The 25974-nt window shown below is 27.7% G+C and overlaps 3 protein-coding genes across 6 annotated transcripts in view; 1 reads left to right on the top strand and 2 right to left on the bottom strand.

Moving 5' to 3' along the window:
* Window positions 1-1984: 1984 nt before the first annotated feature.
* LOC132936330 (heat shock factor-binding protein 1) lies at window positions 1985-5845 on the top strand. The gene is made up of 3 exons (XM_061003041.1): window positions 1985-2443; window positions 3575-3641; window positions 3751-5845. The coding sequence occupies exons 1-3, from the start codon at window positions 2345-2347 to the stop codon at window positions 3837-3839; spliced, it is 255 nt and encodes an 84-aa protein (XP_060859024.1). The 5' UTR covers window positions 1985-2344; the 3' UTR covers window positions 3840-5845.
* Window positions 5846-7070: 1225 nt separating this feature from the next.
* LOC132949011 (general transcription factor II-I repeat domain-containing protein 2-like) lies at window positions 7071-8559 on the bottom strand. The gene is made up of 5 exons (XM_061019755.1): window positions 8322-8559; window positions 7854-8258; window positions 7683-7790; window positions 7450-7628; window positions 7071-7388 (listed from the first exon to the last, which is right to left on the bottom strand). Exons 1-5 carry the CDS (start codon window positions 8557-8559, stop codon window positions 7071-7073), a joined length of 1248 nt encoding a protein of 415 aa, XP_060875738.1.
* A 4518-nt stretch (window positions 8560-13077) lies between these two features.
* The window catches only part of LOC132936364 (uncharacterized), a 38844-nt gene continuing 25947 nt past the window's right edge, over window positions 13078-25974 (bottom strand). For 2 of the 4 annotated variants that reach the window (XM_061003084.1, XM_061003082.1), the window contains exons 2-8: window positions 18044-18132; window positions 17571-17733; window positions 17456-17507; window positions 15948-16137; window positions 15727-15889; window positions 15033-15160; window positions 13078-13647 (exon numbers count right to left, since the gene is read on the bottom strand). In XM_061003084.1, the coding sequence (XP_060859067.1) occupies window positions 13489-13647; window positions 15033-15160; window positions 15727-15889; window positions 15948-16137; window positions 17456-17507; window positions 17571-17733; window positions 18044-18055 (867 nt within the window). In that variant the 5' untranslated portion in view covers window positions 18056-18132 and the 3' untranslated portion in view covers window positions 13078-13488. Of the gene's footprint in view, window positions 13648-15032; window positions 15161-15726; window positions 15890-15947; window positions 16138-17455; window positions 17508-17570; window positions 17734-18043; window positions 18133-19621; window positions 19656-20448; window positions 20780-25974 lie in introns of those variants that run through there. The other 2 variants (XM_061003083.1, XM_061003081.1) reach the window with 2 other exon arrangements.

Here is a 25974-nt window from a genome sequence, read left to right as displayed (position 1 = left end):
ATAAATACTAAAAAATGTAAAATGATAAATCTTCAAAAATAAATTATTACTTTAAAGTTTAAACTAAGGAAAATTTACTTATAACTACTGAAAAATATAATAATATTATAAATCTTCGAAAATAAATAATTACTTTTAAGTTTTAACTGAGGAGAGTTTATTTATTTATATTAAGCTTCAATACCTCAGCGTAGCAGCATACCGTTTGAAGAGTTAGTTAAGCACAATCAGAGGTAGAGGAATTAAGTCCACCTGGTGCTGCGTCCCTCAACTTTAACCACTGATGAAATCATGTGCACGGCTGCACCGAATATATGTACCTATCTAGGTATAAGCGAGTTTTCACAGAGGTTTTCACCAACTGACCGACTTTTTCATCTGTTTCTAGTACCCACCTACCTTTGATGAAAGTACTATACATTTTCGTTTTGGCGATTAACAAACTTCATATTATTCATAGTATATTAGTGTACCTAATAGTGTATACATACTACCTTATAGTGTACCTCACCTAGTAACCTATATACTATGTAGGCATGTAGTATCAATAGACATTTAACAAACCGTTTGCTTTCGTTGACTCCGCGAAAACACATAGGTACTAAGTAGTATGTACCTATTATATTATTGTGAATTTGTGGCCGTTTTTGTAGGCCTCAGCGGGTTTTTTGTTCAACGAAATATTAAAATTCTACCACTTATTAAGAATATTAAGGTAAAAAAAATGTCATAGTAGGTACCTAATTTAAAAGACAAAAGCTGTCGCTTAGTATCAGTATAAGACATATAGGTACCAGCCTACCAAGGTATCAAACATTATTAGGCGTAGGAACCTATTGATTTTTACGCGTAATTACGACACATTACAGACTAACTACAGCTTCGCGTGACCTGCCAAAGACGCGTGCACGGCTGAATAATATTATTATTTATTCAAATGATAGGCTACCTACCAGCTCTTTTAGATGCGTTAGACTGACATCTAGCTAAATTTACAACGATATAGACAGCTGCGCATGTCTAGATAAAATCGGCATTATAATGTATTGTTGTTGATTATCGGTTGACTATAAAGGTTAGGTTAGACCAAACGAAACGAAAAATATTGCAATATTTAAGCTTTCTTAAAATATAAGGTAATTTGCTATGGCAGTATACTATGTATATTCCACAGTACATACCTAGTCAAAAGTTAAAACTAAATAATTAATTATTTTTTTCATTTAATCACTCTTAATATTTTTATTTAAAAAAAATGAGTTTCACAATCACTACAACATGTGCAACCAAGGTGCAAATAGGAAGTTAAAAAAAAATAATAAAGTTAATTTTATCAGAGTGATATTTATATTTTTATCCACATTAACTTTAAGCTTTACAAATATTGTTTTTAAACTATTAAGTAACTTACAGCTAACGTTGAGCGTTCTTAACATTGACTTAACTTTACTATTAGTACCTAAGACAATAAGACCTAACACAAATTAATTGTTTTCACTAACCTTTGTACAATTATACCTAACTACTAATTGCTCAATACTATATAATATAATGTACGCGCATATGTGGTGTATAATGTATATAATAAGATTTATGATGACGTGTCAGTTTTCGATTAATGGTTAACAGTCGACACATAAAGGTACCAGCTATAGTATGGCTACCGTATAATAATCGTTATGTATTCAATCCATTGTTAAATACGCATGTATATTGTACCTGTTGAAATGGAGAACAAAAAAACTCATTTTAGTACGCTAAATCCTAAACTCATAATTATATTGAAAAAATAAAATAAACTCAATGGATAATAATTTACGACGCACAAGACGTACGCATTCTGTCTGTTTGAAAAAGCGCGCGACTGTGCTTTTAGGAGCCCGCGCGACGCCATTGGTCACATGACTATCTCCACGCCTATCATGGTTTATACTATCGTTGACAATGAATAATTTATTGTTGTAGCGCGCGGCACGATCCATACCATACCGTTTAATGTTTACACGGACGTGAAATACTTTTATCAAAATACCTACTATCATAATTTCGTTTAAATTATTTGCTTTTGTATTATAGATGATAATAATAAATAACGTTTTGATGTTTCGGTGACGGATAATAATAATAATAATAATATGTACTAATTAATTATTGTCGTTCACACGTTTTATTTTATTTATTATCGACACTCACGAACACACTCACACTCACTCACTTGCATACCGTCGTCGACATTAATTGTCTCGTGTGCAGCCAGAGATCATTCGACGACGTTCGAAGCTCAGAAGCGAAGTGACCAGCTTTGTGTACCCCATTTGAAACTGACCGATAAACGACGGGCACGATGAACGATTACACCGCCAAGGACTTGAGTGACAATGAACCAGAAGACAATGAAAACAATGACAACGACAAACGTGCATTTGATGAGATGAACAGTCAAGTGAGTTTTGCATACTTACATGTTTCATTTTTATAACTTAATTTACATTTATATCTACTAGTGTTGTTTAGATGAAACTTGTACTCATATAACTGTGTTACCTTGTTAAAGAGTTTTATGTACCCATTTATTTATATAAATAAAATTAATAGTAACTATTCTAACGATTATGTCGATAATATTATTAGGCTATTCTCCATATTCATTTGAGTGTGCCTTACTGTCATGTGAGCATGACCCCGCAGACTTGCGTTCGTATCAGTCTTATGCCGTGCAGTGAATCATTTGTATTATAACACCAGCTAATATGTTATTCTGACATTGAATCTCAGAAACTGTTTCCGCTCAGACGCTCAAAGTCTCAACGTTAAGCGTAGGCTGTGAAAATATATTGAGTAAACGACTGAAGTATGACTACCTAATAATCTAAAAACAGTAACATTACAATTCATTTTTTTTTAAACTTAAAACCTTCAAAACTATAAGTTAATGCTTGAAAATGTGTAAAAATCTTTTTTTAATAGGGACACTTTTTTTTACATCCATAAAATTGATTTAAAACTGTTCTTTTATATCCTTATTAATTACTTTGTATAACGATTTGATAATCTTTGACTTCTAATAGACCAATAATTACGCATTTTAAACATTCATTGATAGTATGTATAATTTATTTTCTATTATAAAATAGATTAAGTAGGTTGGTTAGTATTAGAATTGTTACATAATGTCCTAGATAAAAGCCAATTAATACATTATAAAAGATTGTGTTACATTGAAAACCTTTTTAGATTTTTTTTTTTGTAGGTAATATTATTTTGCATTATAAGTAATGCATATTTACATTACAATTATTTTTACCTAATTCTTACCACCACATGTAGACTGAACACGCTTAATTTTTTTAAATTCTACTTAATATAATAGGTAATTCATTATGCTGAGCATTTTAAAGCATAATAACACAACACATTGTTTATTTTATATTTTATTTCATATGTAGGTACATCCTTATTCAATATATGCATTTTTTTTTACAGAAAAATGTATATGAGTACCTGCCTATATTTTTTACCCATTTCTTACCTGGTTATTGAATTACATTTTCATGTAGTATATATTATGTTTCAGATTCAACTTGTTCTACAAGATATGAAAGACAAATTCCAAATTATGTCTGATCAAATATTGTCGAGAAATATCCTTTTTCAACTAAAACTTAAAATATACATATAATATATTGTTTGATTTTAACTTTAAGTTAAACTTAATAAAAATTATGTTAATATTTCTTAACTAAAAAATACTAGATGATATGGGTGCACGTATCGATGATTTAGAGAAGAATATTTCTGACTTGATGATCCACGCTGGTCTCGAAACTCCAGACAAATGATATTTAGAATACTATCGTATTACAAGAAATGAATAGGTCACTTAATATTAACAAGATTATATATATATATATATATATAAACTTAGGACCTACATAATTATTTGAAATATGATTAAAATTAAAACAAGGTAAACTTAAGTGTATCATTGTCTATAGACTATAAGTATCTCTATACTCTGTCTAGCAAGAAAACAAACGGCAGTCCAATAAAAATTGGTTCTTCTGTACATCCTTGCGCATCAACCTACTATAGTGAAACTGGTCTCGAAGGCAGGTTGTCGATTCAATATGCGCAGAATTGCCTTGTTCTCTTGCTGGACAGAGTGTATTATATATATTAATACCTATATATTATAATATGTGTATTTCGTTTTTTTATATACTATCTATCAGTCTTCTGCGATAATAAAACTTAAATATAAAATTATATGATAGATCCATACTAGTTGTATATCTATACTCTATTCAGCTTATGAATGGCCAGTTAGATAAACTTAAATGCGTTGCAACTGCGCATCTATTCCCAATACCGGTACGCATAAACACAGCTGCCTCTACTCTAAACTGAATAGACCTATAGACCTATAATTATGTTCTTTCCATTAGTTGAATTTATTCAACTCATATTGACCAATATTTAACTTATTAAAGCTAAAAACAGCTCAAACCTGTAAATTATTTTTAAGGAATTTTCACTCATTAGTAAATGTTAGTATTTCTTTATATACTAAATATAATTTACCTGATACACAGATTAATTTATTCAACTTCAGAAATATAGTTTTCTTTTCTTACAAAAAATATTATACTTTTATTTTAAACACACGTTGTAGTATTTAGAGATTATTATATCAAGAGGATTTAATACAAACTGTTTTTAAGTTCAATAAAGGACATTTTCTAACTTAATGCATTTAAATATGTGAGTAATATGTAATAATTAAATGAGATGTGAGGCACTTACATGTCAATATGTAATATTTTTTGCTTTTTACTAGATGCGTATACTTTATCAAACCAACAAAATTTGTAATGCGATAAGCAAAATCTAAAAACAAATTAAATTAAATTCTTTATGAAGTTTGAGATGAATAATCCTACTCTTGTGATTATTTTTTTTCAATATTGTAAAATCATTAAAAATTCTTCATTTTTTCAATTTAAAAATAAAAGTTAAAGAAAAGGTTTGAGTTGAAATTGAAAACGTTTTGTTATCAATATCACTAAACTCCATAATGAGTTTAATTAAATTTCAGTTTTTACATAAATACAATAAACAAATTATAGACATTTTTTCATACAGTCGGTACTTAATCCTCTTAATGTTTTCAAAATATATGATTATTATAGCTTAATCAATCTCATTACAACATTGTACAATGACTGAGAATCATTTAACATTTTTTTAAGAGCTATAGGTATGGTATAAAATTTAATTTAAGTAGGCATTTTAATGTAAGTTAATTGGCAGAAATATTAAATTTTCAGTTGTTTTTAAACAATTTCTGCATATTATTATATTTCTGTTATTAGAATAAACAAAATTGTATGAACCAACAGTCTTTATTTGAATAAACTACCTATATGTAAAAAATATTTTATTTGGCTCCTAATTTATTTGTAAAAAAAAATGTCATGAAGAGTTTTTCTAGATAAGTATAATGAAAAAAATATAATTGTTGTGTTGTCTAATTTACATTATAATTATATGAGTAGTTTAAATTACACAACTTTATTTTGTATGCAAATTGTGTGGTTGAACATTTGAACATAATATGACATCATTGGAATTCTATATTATTAATGTAGTCAATAATGCAGAACCTATTATCTAATTAAGTTTATTAAATAATAAACATTACATTTAATTTAATTTTAAGCGCATGTGCTTGATTTTAATAATATATAAAACAGAGTTTATAATGTTAAGCTTAGTCATTCTCTTTATATACCTATTATATTATGTATTTGTTACAGTTGATTACTATTACATTTATCCTTATATTGAATAAAAACCTATACATATTATACTTTTTGTACTAATAATTAGTATTTAACAGAATATTTTTTAAACTTAACTAATTTTATAACCAAATATGACTTACATTAGAAAAATGTAAAAATACAATTTTGAATGAACTGTGACTATATTAATATAAAAGAAAAACCAGTAAATATGAAATCAAATATTAAAATTTAAAATTTTTTTTCAATTTAAAAACAAATTGTTAAATTAAATGGATGCAATGATAAGTTAATTTCCATTTTATTTAGTTAAAATAAAATAATATTTTAAATCTAATCCCACTTTGATGCTTCACAGTTCACTATAAAATAACGTGTTTCAGTTTAAGAGGACTCTACACATGTGTTGTATTCGTCTTAAAAATGTAAAACATAGCAAAAACTGCATTGAGCAAGTAAGAACCACTTGGGCTGTAATCCAAGCTAAGCATCCATATGTTTACACTATATAGAGAAAAATATTTATTGTGTGTTGTTTTTATTTTTTTGATATTACTAATACAAAAAAGTTCTTATGATTTAAAAATTCATTATTTTTGAGTTATTCAAACTTCAATAACTTTTTTTTTAGTTCTGATATTGAAATAATAAAAACAACGTTGCACAGTGAATGTTCTCCTATATATAGTGTTAAAATTTGGTTGCTTGACTTGGACTACAGCCTGAGTGGTTCTTACCAGTGGCAAACAGTTTTTACTATGTTTTACATATAAACTGAAACACATTGTTTTATAGTGAATTGTGAAATATCAAAGGGAGATAAGATTTAAAATATTATTTTATTATAACTTTATACAACGGCAATTAACTGTTCTGCCTTGATTTAATTTTAATTTAAAATAATGTGAGCCAGGGTTTCCTAAAGTTATACAGTTACTAGCAAATGATAATATTATAAAATACAGAAATGTAATTGTACGTCTAGAACAGGGGTCGGCAACCTTTTTACCTACACGGCCACACGGGCCATAATTTGTTTCAGTTTTTAATGGAGGGCCGCATACAAAATTAAAATATTAAAAAATATAATTTTAACAAATAATACTAATATATTTACAGATAGCAACAAACATATTATGAATTTAACATTGCAGTTGTGCTTATTAACTAATTTTTAATTAAATACATTAGTAGAGACAATTTAAAAGTTTAAAAATAATTATTAATTAATTCTTGAATGCAATTTAGTATACAAATATTAAGTTACTAGTGTGATTTTTGAGGTTGAATTTTTCCCGCCAATTCATTTATATCCGCTTTTAAATTGGATGTTGATATCCTTAAAACAGCGTTCAAGTGTTCATCGCTTAACCGTGAACAATATTTATTTTTTCGGAATTTAAGTATTGAGAATGTCTGCTCACAAATATATGTGCTACCAAAAGCAGTAATCATTTTTTTAGGAAAACTTTTAATGCCTTTAAAATCTATTTCAGAAAGACTTGAATAAAATATTTTTAGGTCATTACTTTCTTTAAAAGCATTTTTAAGAATATCGTTGTTTTGCAATTCTATGACTTCCATCTGTAAATTAGATTCAACATCGTCAAGGGTTTTGAAACAATTTGATTTTATTAGCTTGTACGTAAAAATCAGAAAATCGTATTGAAAATTCATTTTGTAGGTTTTCTATTATATTTAAAAAATTAATTTTTGTAGTTTCCCAATTTAAAGTTGATTTGGTTGATTCTAATACAGTTTTACAGCATACAAAATGATCCAAGTGCTGTTCATTAATATGTTTGTGTAATAATTTTAATTTCACTTGAAATGATTTTATATTTGAATACATATCTGACAACAATTATTTGTCTTTACCTTGCAGTTTTGTATTCAGCTCATTTAATAAAGTTGTTATATCAGTTAAAAATGCCAGATTAAGAACCCACTTTTCATTTGATAATTCTGGTACAATTTTTCCTTTTTCTGACATAAAAATATTTATTTCATTTCGTAAAATAAAAAACCGTTTCAAAACCACACCTATACTCAACCACCTTACTTCGGAAAAATATATTACATCCCCATATTCAGCATCGCATTCTCCCAAAAATATTTTGAATTGACGATGTGCCAAAGCATTTTTGCGTATGTAGTTAACCATCGATACTACAATATTCATTACATCTTTCCATGCTAAAACTTTGCAACATAATGCCTCTTGATGTATGATGCAATGAAATATCATAGGTGCTTCATGTCTTTCTTCCACCATTTTCGCATTTATTCTCCCAATTAATCCTTTATTAATTCCACTCATATTTCTACCACCGTCTGTAGTAACACTAACTAGTTTGTTCCAACTTAATCCAAGTTTTTTAAATGTTTTGTCAATTTCGATAAATAAGTCTTCTCCCGTTGTAGTTCCCTTCAAACTACATAATTCAGCTAATTCTTCAGAAATATTGAAATTAAAATCAATTCCTCGAATAAATATTAATAACTGAGCAGTATCACTAACATCAGTACTTTCGTCAGTTGCGATAGAAAAACAATCAAATTTAGAAACTTTTTCTTTCAGTTTGAATATTAAATTTGTTCCTAACTCTTCGGTACGTCTAACACAGGTCCTAGCTGAGAGACTGATGTCTTCAAATTGTTTTTTTTTCTCAGGGCATATTTCATTTACAACGGCTAACATACATTTTTTTATAAACTCAGAGTCGTTGAATGGACGATTACACTTGGCTATCATTTCAGCAACTACAAAACTAGCTCGTACTCCTGATTCGTTTTGATTATGTTGTAATTTAAAACTATTTTGTTGATTAGTTAATGAACTTTTAAAATTGTTTATTTTAATCTGTCTAAGATCACCAGTGAGAGTGTCAAATTTTAATTTATGCTCTGTTTCATAGTGACGTTTAACATTATACTCTTTTACAGTTAAAATGGTTTTTTTGCAAATTAAACATAATAGTTTACCTTTATTTTCGATAAAAAAATATAAATCCGTCCATGATTCGTTGAATGTACGATGTTCATCACTATTTTTACGTTTTTTTGACATTGAATTGATAGGTTATTATAAAACAGTTGAAATTTAAACTTCACGTTGGAATGTTTTGAAACGAACTGCACTAAGCCACTAAGGCCATAACCAATGCGTATTTGTCATAATCGACGATATATACATTACATAAGATTAGATTACGTTTTCGATCATAGCTTATCTCGCATTGATTAAATATTATTTATATATTTATAACAATTTAAGCTACAAAATTAAAATTTTAAACACCATGAATTATATTTGGGGGGCCTAAGCAAAAAGTTCCGAGGGCAGCGGGTAGCCGGTGCCTGGTCTAGAGCAATGAAAGTGTTAAGTATTTTCATTTCAATATTACAAACAAAATAACATTTTTTTATGGAATAATTTTAATTAGTTTTTTTTGTGGAATACTTATTTAAACATTTTTCATTCAAGATAGTACATTTAGTATTAATAAATTACCTAGGTTAACTTCAAAATATAGGGCCTAACCCATCTATTTTTTAGAATTAATTTGTTGTGTAGTTAGAAATTCTCAATTGTTATTCGATTAAATTATTAAATAATAAATAGTAGGTACCTAATGCTAGAATCTCATAAAAAAAATTATGGTATAATTGTTTTACTACTTTTAAATTTATTTAAAACGATAACATTATATATTTAAATTAGAATTTTTCAAGTCTTAGTTTAACTGAAAAAAAAAATTATTGCACAGTGGTTTTTTTTATTAATGTCATGATAAAAATTCTGTGGCGACCCAACTTTAATGTACCTTGGGGGTCCCGGTTCAAGTACACCACTGAATACTATATTTGAAATTAGCAAAAAACTTTTATTATGCAATTTGTGTTAGGTAATTTCTAATTATAATCACTTTTAAAATGCATATATTTAAATATTTATTTATCTTGTCATATAAATATAACACTAAAAATTAAATTATCATTATTATTGTACTGCATAAAAAATATCTGTCATTATGTGAGTACGGATTGGGTTAGACAGATATTGACAATCGATAGTCAAAAATGTCTGTACAATAATATAATAATTTGTTAATAATATACAATAATTTTTAGTTAATATTTTGTAACTGATAAGGATTTTATCAGCGGTGACTGTCCTGGCCATTCTTCAGTCGGTTATTCTACTGAGAGTCCAGGCCTGGCCACCTGGGCCAATTGGGTCCACTGAATAATAATCAAAGGTGGGCGAGCTAATGAAAATAATTAACTTAAGATAAGTTAAATGAAGACAAAATTGTTATGTTAGAAGTTAATACCTAGTGTACAAATAATAAATCCAACTAGCCAAGTTTAAAGTCAATATCAAAAAATATTACTAACTTAACTCTGTTTAAAAATTCTTATTTAATTTTTTAATTAGTATGTGGATAACATACAGAGTATTTTGTGTCTTTAATCTAAATATGATATTATTTTAAAAGAAAGAAGAGAAATTAAAGTATTATACCTATTACTATTATTATATAATTAGATTATTTTTATCAAAAACTGTATAGTAATATTATTTATTAATGGTGAAACCATTAAAACTAAAAATTAAAAAAATATTTTTAATTTTATGGATTATATTTAGATATATCAAAAAAGCCTAGTTATTTCAACAGTCAACTAAACTGATTAAGTAAGTTCTTAAGTTAATTAGAAAATTAAATACCTAGCTAGTTAAAAAGTTAAAAATAAACATTTTAGGTAACTTAATCTTTTCAACTAGTTAACACCCACCTTTAGAAATAATAATATGGCTTATTCATTGGCGTCACTTCAGTTTTCTGTAGAGTGGTACAAAAGTTTTGACCACCTAATTTGGCATATAGGTATTAGGTAACCAAAAAAACTGTTTGCTTTGCTCACACGCTATTTTCCTCTTACTTTTTTTCATCTCAATACAATTACCATCTTACGTAATCAATGTCATTTGTACTGTTATAGACTAAGTTAGCATATTTATGTTGCTAAAAAAACACATGGCGAGCTAAATAAATAAATTCCTACCCCAGTCTCAGTGGCATCAATGAATATTTGTCCATAGAGGTCTAACAAATTAAATTAAAATAGGTACTAAACACGACTGCTAAAATGGTAGGTACCAAAATAGTAAAAAATAAAAAGGTTTCTAAGAAATTACGGATAAATTAAAGAACTATTGTTTTGTTAAGATTGTAGATTTATTATTATTATTTTCTTGTGTTATTAAGACATGATTGTTATTATTGTTGTAAGTCATCTCTTCAATATTCAGGTAATTAATTTATTAAATTATATTAAGTTATAGCTATTACATTTAAATAATATTAATTATTTAGTTTAAATTCCTACTTATACAGATAAAATTTTTTTAAATAATTGATGTTGGTAGGTATCATAAATTTTAGTTTACAGTCTGATGGATAATCTAGCTGATCTAAGTACACTCAATAAGTGTGAAATCAGATTGCGTACGTTAGACCTTCTCGAGAAAAAGATATAAAATATAGAATATGTTTCAATGTGACCATTATACAGTGATGTGCAGTGGTATTTTGTGCCTGGGTATGCGCTGAAATAAAAATTGATACAAAGAAAATCAAGATTTAGTAAGAGAACTTTTGATATAATATTGCCAATAATCTTAATCCTAAAAAAAAAATGTACATAAATAATAATAATGTGACGCTGTTTTACCAATTTATATATTTTATTTATAGATAAAATTATTCGTTTATCTTTTTACGAACTCGAAAATACTATTAGTTTTGAACAACGAAAACATAATCCTTGTTGGGTATGTAGAATGTAGATTGTATATTAATTCAATTTACCCTACATGTATATATTATGTATTTATTATATTTACATGACATATTATTATAATTTATAATTTATAAATAATATAAGTTTAATTTCCTTTGTTTTTCATCCGATATACAGCACTTGCCCTAACCAACCACTGCTGTATTACCCGTATTGAATCACTACATTAGGCATTTCATCTTCAAATATAATTAAAATTTTGAAGCAGTGAAGTTTATATTTTATATAATATGATATGTACTGTCCCCTTTTGATACACAAACTACCGTTGTAATGTTGAATAATTTTATATTTATTTTAAAAAAGGTGGGCGAGTGGGTATCGCTCAGCTTTACTGTGGGTTACAAGTGGGTCACTGTAATTGATTGTGTTAAATTTGAATCCAATAATATAATTTCAATGTATAAAAAAAAACGAGCGAAGATGGTCAATCAGCCTATGATATTACTAAGTATATTTGATGATATTATTGTGAATAAAGTATCTTATATATAAGCTATTTACGTGGAACCTTGTTTTAAATTTTCAATCCTTAGATATAAAAATTGAACATTTTATAAATTTTTAACAATAAAATAATTATTAAATTTTAAATATGATAAATTTCATCAAAATTAGAACTTTAAAAACTTATAAAAAAAATTGTGACTGGATTTTTAATATTTTTCAAATGTCATTGTAACAATTTATTAGGAGCCTTGAAAATGTTCAAGCATTTTTACCCAACAAATAAAATTGTATTGACATTCATAAGAAAAAAATTAGGTTATTGATTTATACACATTTAATAAAAATAATAATAAGGTGCCATCAGCTCAATAAAATTGCATGAAAAAAAAGAAGAATTGACTTACAAAACGTAGCAAATTACCTTAAGGCCAAAATAAAATAAACTAAATTATCCTTTTCGAGATTATCAAATAAATTCATTTTTACTATTTATCATTCCAGAATCTCCCAACCTTTATAATATTATTAATTATAATATAATAATAAAAAATATATTTGCTGAAGCCCCTATTATATATTTAGCCGACTGAGAAAATGTAGCGAGGGTCCCACTGGACAAGGTACATAGATGGTTAATAGGCATGATTAAAGACAATAAACCGAACAAATGAACAGTAGTAATCAAAATAATGACATGCTTACAATAGCAAAAACATTAAAATAGTCTCCAACTAATTGCTTTTCAGATTATCATTCTATAATTTAATATAGAATGATAAACTATCATTTTGTGATATATTGATTCATGTTCAATATCTTTAAAATTAAAACCATGAAAATCAAACATTAATTTACTTTTATAAAACTATTCTTGTTTATATTATTTGGGCATACTAATATCAAATAAGTTTGAATTTAAAACATTTAAATATAATAATACACAAACACAGCATAGACTTGTAAAATAATCAATATTTTTTTTATTATTATTTTATTTTCTCTTCACTAATTCATTTGACGATTATATTATACATAATTAAATAAAATAATAATAAAAACAATAAGGGAAGATAAAAAAATAATAATAATACAGATTTAAAAAAGTGATATTTGATTTAGTGTAATATGTATATTATATAATGTTTCAAAACAATTTTAATTCAATATAATATAATGAAGTACAACATATATTTAGTGGAACGCAGTTTATAGTTTATCTCGCACAGCATTTTAACTGTACATACTGTTATTATATGTATTGCAATAACCTCATTCACATGAGAAACAATTATGACAATATATATAGTACATGAGAGATTCTAAACGCAATTAGCCTACAGTTATATCACATAATATTATCTTTTTATAAAGCAGTTCGTTCGTCGTAAACAATCACTGCTTCATTGTCAACCAATATATCTGTGTCTTTGTTGTTGAGGAACTGACTTCTGGATTTACTCATAGCAATTATGGCAGCTTCATCATTTCTCATGCGATTTTTCCTTTTTTTACTGAAATTTACCTAAAGAAACATTTCAAATCAATAATTATTCAATAATACAATTATAATCAGTACATGTATATCTAAGGAAAAACCATTATATCAAAAATTATGTCAATGCTATATCACCAATACTCTTATTTTTGCAATTTTAAAATATTTTATTTTAATTAAAATAAAAAAAATTTCAATATTGGAAATGGTTGACATCTAAGGAACACATAACAAAAAAAATGTTTTCTTCAAATTATATTAAATATTAAATTATTGTAGTTAGAACTAAGGATCTGGATTAAATATTAAAAAAATATTATTTAAGGATATATATTAGGATATTTAAAATAGCCGATTGACGTGAATTGCCCCAACCCGTTATAAATTCCTATCTTACACTTATGTAAAAGTTGCTCACTTCTTTACACAATGATTTACCCATCTAAACATTTTATTTTTGATGTTTGATTTACATGTAAATATGAATTTTTATGCGTAAGAAGATAGAAATATTAGAATTTTCAATTAAATATTTTGCTTTTTTTTAACATTAAAAATACTAAAAGTGATAATGGCCAGTTGTGCAATGTTGTTTTGCGATAAGAGACTGATGCAATTACAGAGGCACGTAACAAAAATTACTAAAATAAGATTTTAAATATTAAAAAAAAAAAACTTTACACTTTAGACAAAATGTTGTGCCACTAACATCCTCAGTGACATTGCATAAAAACACATGACATACATACAAAAAATTCAAAAATATACTTAAAGGTAAGTCAATTATTGAGTGAGGCAAGCAGCTTCTGTACATGTAAGACAGGCAATCACGGCAAGCCCCATGTTTTTTTTTTATTAAATTCCTCATAAATCATTGAACAATGTAAGTAGAAAAATAAAACCTATACATTTTTTTATTAGAATTGAACATTATTTCAAATTAAAAAACTTATTATTTGAGGTTTGTGCTCTTTTAATACATTATAATATATAACTCGGGGGACGAGGTGGCCGAGCGGTCTAACGCGACGGATTCGGCACAGCCGGTCCGAGTTCGATTCTCGACCAACGGGCGGCATTTTTCTCCGTGCAAGTCACGGTGTCCGGAGAACAAGTGCCGCCATCCCCCCCTATCCCGGGCATGGCAGATACCTACGGGTGCCCAATCAAAAATTCTGCCAAACCCAACACACACGTGTTCCTCCCCCTACCGACTTAATAACCTACAGTAAAACTAAAAAATAGGTAGCTGCCGGGCTCAAGATCAATTAAAAAAAAAAAAAAAAAATATATATAACTCAATAATTAGTTTACACTTAAAAAAAAGAATGTAGTCTCGCTTACAAATATTTAAAATGTACAAAACTTATCCTATCTTAGCAGCACATTTTTCTTATAAAAATTAAAAATACCTTAGCATAGAGCTCTGATAAATTGTCAGATGTTGAGAATGGCCGCTTCTTGTTTCTCACATGTGTTGGAAGACTTCTTGTTCGCAGTGTTATAGATTTTCCATCACATGTATGGCAGTTTTCCAAAACTAAATAAAATGTAATTTTAATTAGTTGTTGTTTATTTTTGAAACAACTATGTAATGTTTATGTTGAAGTTTCATAGATATAACAATTATTTAAAGATTTATTATAAAAACAATAAGTTGTCTATTTTGAATCATACATCAATAAAGGACAATATATCATAACAATATAAATCATTTTAAATTTTTTATGTTAATATCTATTTTTTCCTTAAAATAGACGACCGGACGTATTTTTAGCGTAGCGACATGGACTATGCTTTTATAATTCTAGTGGAACTCAATGTGTTAAGTAGATACAACACAACTACACTTGCAAGTGAATAACTTTATATTATAACTTTAAAAAACTAAAAGTTAACTGATGAATGTAAATTTGTTATGTTATGCACTTATAAATAGGATACATCAATGAGACGAAGGTCCTCATATTCAAATGTAATATGTAATTAATAATTATACAGTAAATGTATGATAAAAGAAAAATGGCAGAGAAGCTAAATTAATACATTATTATTATTTAGCTATAGTAAGTTAAAAACATTTCAGTTAGCAAACATAATACTTACTGCTGCTGGAAGTAAATTGGTGAGGATTAAATTCAGAGATCTGAGGTAAAGCGTTTGGCAAATGGCAAGGGTCATTTTGGGTCTCATTGTCAATATAATGCAAATTAGGTACGTCAAATGTTTCATTGCTAATAAATTCTTTTATTTCACGTATACAAGGATCCTGAAATAAAGAAAATTGTTAATTTGGTTAGTTTTAAAAAGTCTATCAATAAACATACAAATGACTGAAGTGGTTTTGCTGGTGGTACGGAGGCTGAACGTGGTACTGTATTTGTATTTACAGGTTCGTCTTCTTGATCATTGAAAAACCAATGATCAGGAGAACCTTCTCTTTCAGGAAACAACTCAACAATACGGTTACTATATATAAAACTTCCAGTTTTAGGGTCTAGGAATACAGTGGAGTAACTGAAAAATAAAAAAATGTATTAGTTTAAAATGACTTAAGTTACTATTTAGCAATCATTTATAAAATTAAATTTGCATAATTTTCTTATAGATAAAATTGTAAATGCAAATATAACAGAACATATTTTTTACAATGAAACCATAATTAATTACATTTTTTTGTAACTATACTCATAAATAAACTGATAAATATATTATTACCTACTGTTTAAAAATTCTTCAGAAAAATTAACTATTAAGGGCTTATTTGAATTAAAAATTGAAAAAATTGTGAGATCGATCTCGAGTAATCTCCATGACAATTTTGATTATTTTTAAAATTTGTATTTGTGCAGACAAAATATTGGAATGTTTTTTAAAAAAAAAAAAACTGTCAGTACTAAATTTTCTTGGGGTTTTCAAAATATAATTCATTTCATTAGAATATTGTTCAATAACTAAGCATGAATTAAACATTTTGAAGAGCTAAATAGTGTAAATGTTAAGAAAAAAATCTCTGATATACAAGTATAATGAAAATTGTTTATAACTATTTATAAAATATGTACTTGATTTTGATATATTAATTTAGTGTATGTTAATCGGCAGAAATTTTTGACAAAAATGCATTGTGGTATAAACAATCTCTGCTGTACTAAATTTCTTATAAAATGATTAATCACAATAAATTGGCTATTACCTATGTTTCCGTTATTAGTGTAAAAATAACTGTACAAGTTAAGAGTCATTATTTGAATTTTATAGTGTTTATTTAGCACTTCATTTATTTCAAAAAAAAAAAAAAATGTCTTAAAAGATCTAACTAAAATGAAAATAGAATAATAGTAGTTTTAAACTTTTAAACGATTATGACGTTACTATTTAGCATCAATCTACATGATTTGTATTCTTTTCTCATAGATAGAATTTATTGGTGTAAATATTACAATGCATATTTTTTTTAGAACCAAATTCTAAATTAACTTTTTTTTTTATGTAGAAATAATCTTTGAAAGCAAAATAATATTATAATTTATAAAAAGGTAAATTGTTAAAAACTTTGTTCAAAACAGTTTATACAAATTCATTTTGATTTATTTAGGTTTTATATTATATTTTAAAGGCTTAAACTATTAAATAATTTAAAAACACTTGTTGAAGATATAATTATACAACATTATATAACTTTATCAAAATTAACACATTTAACTATAAGTTGTGTAGTTCATAAAATATACTATAAAACTGTTGTAGTGTTAAAAACTATATAGTTATACTATTGGTAACTTATGCTTAATATGCCTATTATAAAATTTTTTAAAAACATATTTAAAATTACCTAGGTATGTTGGTATTACTTCTTTGTTCTTCTTCATCACAAGTGTTTTGTACTAAAAAAAAATAAATTAGATTATCAAAAGGCATAACATAAATAAAATAAACAATATGCTTACCATTTTTTATTTTACAAAAACAACAATACCAAATCATAAACACAATAGTTATTGAAGTAAGTACTATAATGACAATAGCACATGCTATAACAACTGACAATTGATCTTTGTCCACTTGCCATCCCAAAACATCCAAGGTCCAATCAAAACCTCCGGAAATATCCTACAGAACAAAAATATTATATATTTTATGAAACGTGTTATTTTTTATATTTTTATACATTTTATACATAATATATGTTAAGAATTCTCTATATACATATTTCATTCAAAATATATATTTTTTAGACAGTTATAATTTACAAAAATAAAAATTAAATTAGCTTGTTAGTTCACTAAATAATGCTTAAATAATTTAAATTGACTCGCAATAATCTTAGAATCAACATGAACATTAAGGTTAAGAAAATCAACAAAATATATTTTAATTAATTTCTTTTTTTAACAAAATTAAATAATCTGATAAAACATACAGGAGGCCACATTTTTGCTGTCAATGTAGTAGATTGTTGAAATACATTTCCGCGTGTGTTTTCTTCAGAACTTGGCGGTATGAGATCATCTAGAAATAAAATATAAATTGTTTAAAATGTAATAGAACAAATAAAATCTGAAAAATAGTATATTAATATCAATTATAGTGCCTATGTGTAACATAACACAATTAAAATAACTGTCATTATTAGAATTAAATATATTTTTCAACAGTATAAGATACTATAGATATTATGTCTTATTCACTATTCTAACATTTAATTTTTAATAACAAATATAGTTCATGGGACATTACTCACTGGAATATTTTCAATACGATAGGTATACTTTTAAAATTTTTAAAATCTCCAACTAATGTGAACACAAAATATGAAATGTCTTAAATGTATTTTATAAAATATATCCTCTTCAATATTGTAATTTGTCTATTTTAAGTGATTTTATAGTGTAACTATTCAATATTAATAACTATAAGCTATAAAAAATTAATTGTATTAAAATTATTTCACAAACCGTTATTAAGTATTATATAATTTACTATTATTGTTATTACACAACATTTTTATCTATAATAGATTTAATTTAAAAATAAATAGAAAACTTTTTTACTTAAAACTTAAACAACAAAGTAACTCTAAATAAATAAACAAATTAATAGTTTATTAGTAAAAATTCTACCAAAAAAAACTAAAAACTAAAAGTGTTCTAATTACACTTAAAATAAAATAAATATAATATTTTTATATATGTATAAATGATCTAAGGCCTCTACCACCAACTTTTAATATTGTTTATGTAATCAATTAATGATATAATAATGTCATCATATCTCCTAAACTAATGAATTACACACTAAAAAAGGTTTACTTGTGTAAAAGAACCTTGTGTACATTTAACAGTAAAAAAACCAATAGTAAAATTACAAACTGAAACCTAAACCTATGTAAGATAATAAAATTGAACTTCAAGAGCATGTATAAATATTATATAGCAATAGTCCTTTCACGATTACACTTTACTATAGGTAGAACATTCAATTTATATTTATTGATGAGATAGGATAAATTGAAATTGTAAATATTTAAAAAGCATAGATTTATAGCTAATAAAATACTTTTTGTAAGGAATTGATTACATTGTTTAAGATCAACAAATTTCAATATACATTTGCATGTGTATAGATGTCAAAAATTCTCAAATACAATATAACTTAAGATGGCAACTATCTAGGTACCTATATACATATAAATACTTAATTACCTAGAAATTGCCCAATTAAAATTGTTTTATTTGTTGTACCAAGAAAAATTACATAACTAATTTTAAATAAAAACTGATAGGTAGGTAGGTATATTAATGTTGTAAACCTTTTTTGCCGTTTGATATTGGTTTACCTAGGAAACAAATGTGTATGGAAATAATTTAAAGGTTCATTGGCACTTTTTAGAAGTCTATGCTGTGGTTTGAAATAGCCAACAAGTGTAGGAATCAAGGTAGGAATGGTTTAACTGTATCACTATTCTTTTACAATTACAGCAAAATTTCAAAGATGTTACCTAAATGATGAAAGTTCATAAATGTGCGAATTAATATCAACTTATATTCTAGAACAAACATTTTCAGTCAGATTATTAAGAACAGTAGGTACATAAAACTAATAAATTATTTGACAACAGTTTTAGACATTTTATTTTTATAAATTATTAATTTCAAATGTTTAAAAATTTGTTAAAACATAATCTATATCACAACACATTTCAACTAAAAAAAAGTTACATGGGTACCTAATCGAGTTAAATCAATTTCAAATTTTTCAAAATATAATAATGTATGACCTATCCATATAAGCTGGATACTTAGAGAAACTTTCTGTTTTAACCAAAGCATATATAAAAACCTGTTTTTAAATCTCACTTCATGACATTTCTAAACCAGTTGGACAAGTGTTGTTTGTCATTCACTTGTAAGAATACAATGATTATATTATTATCATTATCATAGATATCAATATACCAATTATAATATATTTATTTTGACTTTGGATAAACAATTTAACAATAATTGTATGGATAATTATATATAATTAAGATATTATAGTAAGTGCAATTTAAAGTAAATTTTAAAATGTATTCTTTGGTAATATATTGTTACAAACTTACAAGCCATACATTAATATACTATTGTAACCACTATAGCTGCCTATCACGCAGCGAAAGAAACTAATATTGTGATATTTCTATATTCTTTAACGATGATAGACCGATGGCATGTGAGAAGTATATGTTACCCGGCAGCCAGTAGATAGCTACGCACCTGCACGGGACTAACTTAGCGTACCAGACAGCGGTGTCCGCACGGTAGAATGTTATCATATAGCTCGTACCTTGTTCGGTGACGGTCGAGTCCGGACGACACGATCCGTAGAGTCTGCCACGGCGATGAACGCACCTGTACCAGGGTCGGTACCTACCCAAAGTAACGTCGCGGTACAATAATTACGGGCGGCGAACCGTCTAGCCGAGGAAAAACCGTGTGAGTCGCGTAGGGGACACTACAGCCGATGATCGCCGCAACAGTTGTTGACACTCGACGACGACCGATTTTTACCGATTCAATGACATATTTTTTTAAACATTCGCGCTCGATTCCGTCCGCAAAGTGGTCGCCCGATGTGTCGTGTATTTGTGTCATAAGATGTGTGTGTCAGTGTGTGTGTGTGTGTGTGTGTGTGTGTGTGTGTGTGTGTGTGTGTGTGCGTTATCACTAAATAATGTTTTTGTTGATTTCCGTGTTGAAAACGATAACGTCGTCGTTGTTGTTGTAGTGATTATGCGTAGCGAAGGTCGCGCAAAGTGTATTCATCTTCGTCGGCGGCGGCAGCTATGTTCACACATACCTACGCGTCTTCGCTTCCGCTTTTCGATAGTTATTTATATTTTCGTTTTGTGAACTTTTCACAAATTTTCCTACTGTGCTTTGACGTAAATTGAAAATATTCAGTTAAAAAAAACAATGTATCTAACTGAAAAATGTCAACTTGGGTAGGTACTTTTTTTTCTATTCAACTTGTAACTCCTACAGTTTAAAAAGTATCTAACTTTGAACTTCAAACGTATAGCTTAATAGGCGTCATTTCGGGGTAGCGGGGGGCAGGGCCGTCCTTTGGGGGGGTGCGAGCAGGGCCTAGGCCCTGGGCCTCGCACTTTTTGTTTACATTTGGGGGCCTCGCGTTTGAAAAAAAGTAGTAAAATTGGTATTCGCCATGGGCCTCGCAAATCCTAAGGACGGCCCTGGCGGGGGGTAATTGCAAACCCATCAATTTTATCCATCGACTGCCCTGAAGAGGCTTCATGCAATTGAGTTAAAATTATTATTCAAGATCCTTGCTATACCCCATGATTTTACTCCAAATGACGCCACTGGCTTAATAAGTTAGTTAGCTAAGTCTATATACTTCTCACATTTTTTAATACAGGTAGCCGGTATTTACTTACCTAGTTAGGTGCCTATTTTGAAATGTATTGCTGCAGGCGCCTGACGTTATAATTTAGAGTGAATTAATAAAACGGAGACCTATCTATATACGCTCTCGCTTTTAATGACGCGCGTTGACCATCAGACCACATAGTTGCACGCGCGGTGTAATTTTTTCCCGTTCAATTAATAATAAATAAAACCAGTGGCGGCTCGTGGTTTGGACGACGGGACTTTCGCACCCCCAACTAAAATTAATTAAATGAAGAAAATGAATTGTATAATATTCTTAATTTTACATTATTAAAAAAATATTGCAAATTTTTAAATAGTTAAATAGTTATAAACTACCTACTAGTTACATTTGTCTATTACATTAATTGTCGTGTGCGAACTGGCTATTCCTCTCAGATACTAGGAGCATATGGGTACGCCGTACGAATTTACACACGAGCAGTGTTTGGACGACCGGAAGCGTCGTCGTCCGAACAATATTCGTATTACGCATGTTTAAGCGATGCGCAGCAATCGTGTGCGTGCGGGTACGTTTAAGCATGAAATAGATCTATTTCGTATAATTAAATAATTTGTTATACCTATGGTTAGGTTACCGCTATTATATTTAAAGTCACACCCCAACCACCTGCAGCACCCACGAGCCGCCACTGAATAAAACGTTTTTTTTTTTTAATCTATTGAAGCATATTATTATCATTAAGTACCTATATTATATTATTATGTAGGTATCTACAAATTAATTATTAAATAGTTTTTAATTTCTATATGATATAAAAATTATATTTCAACATTTTTGTGATTGTACAATAGGTACCTAGATAATTTCTAAAATATTGTATTATTCTAACGGGGTATGGAAAATTCACAAAAATAATTTATAGCGTATTAAAAATATACTTGCATAAATAATTACTACCCTGCGCACGTCACCAAAGGTTACCTAATAAAGTTTACTTCTATCGAATAAACAAAAATGATTAAACTATTCTACGGGGCATGATCGTTTAGCTGAAAAATCATTTTTTAACGTTGAATGATTAGATATTATTTGCCTATCATATGGGCATATGGCCACCACCACACGTAACTAAAAATTGACTGCATTTATAACACCTCTTCTCAGCCAAGTGTATAGTATTAGAATTTAAAATTCTCGAATAGGTGCACAAGACGCGTAGAAACTTAAGCAATCGGGCGTTTTTAATAGAGCTCCACGCCTCGATATTGTAAAATTGTTCATTGACTCATGAGTCAGTGTGGTCATTGGTCATCGATTTTAAATTTAATATATCACGACGCCGCAATGTCAAGAAAATTAGAAGATAGGTAATCATCTGTGTGCATGGCACAAATATAATTTCGGAATAAAAATCCTCGAGAAAAAAACACCAACGAACCCCGGAAAATTAATCTCCGACCCTAGGAAAAATATCCGCAGACTACAATATTATACTCACAAGTCACAACAATGAAAATGATTGAACAAATTGTAATTTCTACGTTGTTTATAATATTCAATTACAATTATACCTACACCTACTTATAGTATAATACGGCTATAATAAGTAATACCTATAATACGTAATAGGTTGGTATACTTAATACTTATCATTAAAACAATTAATGTATAATAATAATTATCAAACACTAACAATAATATTTTGTTTTTTATCAAGATTTGAAACAACATAATAATATGTTAATGATTCTTTTAAAATAATAGGCATCTACTCATTAACTTTTTTTTGATAGTTATTTAATTTTTCTTATTATTATTATTTGTATCATTTGGTTAGGTATCCGTCATTTTTTATTTTATAATCTATTAATTAATATTGTATCTATAAAGTAAAACTTGTAGAAACACCTCATAATAATATTATAATATTTACATTGTCGTCAAAATATTATAGATTAATATTATAATTTCACCGTGCACTAGGAAAGGATTTTGCAAAATTGTAATTTTAAGGGTTTATAATCGGCAAAAAACATAAGTGTACGTGTACATTTTACACCTATATACGTAATGGCATTGCTATAATTGATCATAGGAGAAATAGTGAGTAGAAATTAGTATTTATTTATTATTGGTTAATGGTTATTCGGACAGACCCGGTACAAGCTATATTGCATCAAATCGAATTTTCGAACATTGCCAACCGGCTACCAAGGTGGATGAGTTTCACTTTGTACGCAATCCGATTGCCTACCAGTGTGACTGATAAGTTGCACTTACTACAGCGAGTTACACCTAAAAGGAGTTGAACAATCATAATTTGTTAAGAGTTGCCATTTTTTAAGGACAACAAAGTGCATGGGATCAGCTAGTATATATTGTACAATACTCCATGCTAGTAGTGTATTAGGATTAATGTATATTATTACCAAGGTACTCACTATAGGTACTCTGTAGTCTGTATTTGACAAATCATAAGGAACCTAACAGTAGATAGGTACTTACAATATAAAATTCTAGTAGCAAGCAGCATACGCATATAACATACCTATGAAAACATCGTTATATTCTTACTAACTGAAAAAAATCTTGTTCATTTTTCATGTTGTTGCAAATCTCAAATTTACTGTCCGTTTAAAATTCCATATATAACCGTTTTAAAAGTTATCAACTATAGGTATAGCCGTATAACCTACCAAGTACCTACCTAATCTATCATTATTGATATACGATACACTTTTATTGTTCTACAATATACCTACGGATAGGTACCGTTATGGATAATATAAACCATGATTATAGGTAAATGTGCTATTTTATTATTTAGTATATAACAATATGTATACCTATAACATATTAAAAGTAAAACTGTTTAAATAATATATGAGGGGTGTTATCCCATTCCGAACCTATACCTTCAATGACCCATCCAAAAAAATAGTTCTGGACACGCCATTGCGGGTAGCCTCTATAAGCTATAATTTTATTAGTTAGACATTAGAGCGCGGATTTGTATGTATTTGTATATTATTATTTATTTGCACATTATAATATAATATTATATTATAGGTACTACCAATTGTTTTAGCGCATATTTTTGCGTGTATCGGCATTTTCATATTTTATAAGTACTTATTTTACGACTTGAACTGCATGAATAGTCGTTTAGGTGTTTTTAAAACATTTATAAAAAAATTCAAAAATTATTATTGTAAAAAAATTGTGTTCGAATGTATTGGTATATTTTATATTTTTTGATTAATATTGCAATAAATGTGTATAGGTATTCAGTATACACTAAAGACGGATTAAAATATATTATATTTATATATTCAAGGCTTGCATTTGAAAAAAAATCCGTTTCATGTAATTTAGAATTAAAACGTTACACAATTTTTGCGTTTATCGTTATTCAGAATTAAAACGTTATCCAAGTTTTGCATTTATCGTTATATAGAATTAACACGTTATCCAAGTTTTGCGTTCATCATCGTTATTTAGAACTAAAAGGTTATACAAGTTTAGCGTTCATCGTTATTTAAAATAGTGTTAATACCTATTAAAATAAAAAATAATAACTAATGTGGGTAGGTAGTGGCCCGGATACGGAATATAATATAAAATCAACTCTTATTGTTTGCATGAAATAAATGTTTTTACGAAACCAAATAGACCTTTTAAATAAATAGATTTTAAAATATTTCGTTTTGCGTTATTTTTCGGTTAATAATATTCTATAAACTACGTTTTGCGTTATGTTTTGTTTAATGATATATAATATATTTGGTTAATCGTTAGGTAAATTGTTCTGTTTTACGGTTTTACGGTATTTGATTATTTTTTATTATCAATTTCCGTTATAATTACGCTTACAAATTTCAATCGTTTTTCGTCAAGTATAATGTTATAATCATAACGTTATTATAACGTTTGCGCGACCTGATATATATGTATAATCTAACGTGTCCTGGCTGGTTGACTGATCACAATACGTAGAGCCTATTAGCCTAAACTATGATAGCTAGACACTTGACATTTTCATAGTAGGCACTTACTTTCGTACGACTATATATATATATATATATATATATAGGTAGGGGCATGAGCGTAGAATTTGAGGGGCTAAGGGGGTTAGGGACTTAGCCCTCTGACTAAGATTTATAGATACAAAAAAAAATGTCCTTTATTGATTTAGATATAAGCCCCCTATAGGTTATTTTTAATAAATAGTTTTATTAGCCCCCCCCCCAGAATTTTAACCCTAGTTGCGCCATGGGGGCTATAGTCTCCCCTGGATTTTTATTTAACCTAAGCCCGTACATTTTTCTTTTGTTACACTTTTAGAATATAATATGTTGTGTATACCCGAAACATTATAAACTAAAATTTCATCACAATTCGCCCATGTTAGGGGTGCATAAAAAAGGATTATCTATAATTATCATTGTATATTATATG

The sequence above is a fragment of the Metopolophium dirhodum genome, chromosome 1 (assembly GCF_019925205.1).
Source record: "Metopolophium dirhodum isolate CAU chromosome 1, ASM1992520v1, whole genome shotgun sequence".
Taxonomy (NCBI): domain Eukaryota; kingdom Metazoa; phylum Arthropoda; class Insecta; order Hemiptera; family Aphididae; genus Metopolophium; species Metopolophium dirhodum.
This window is presented reverse-complemented; position numbering and strand designations above follow the sequence as displayed.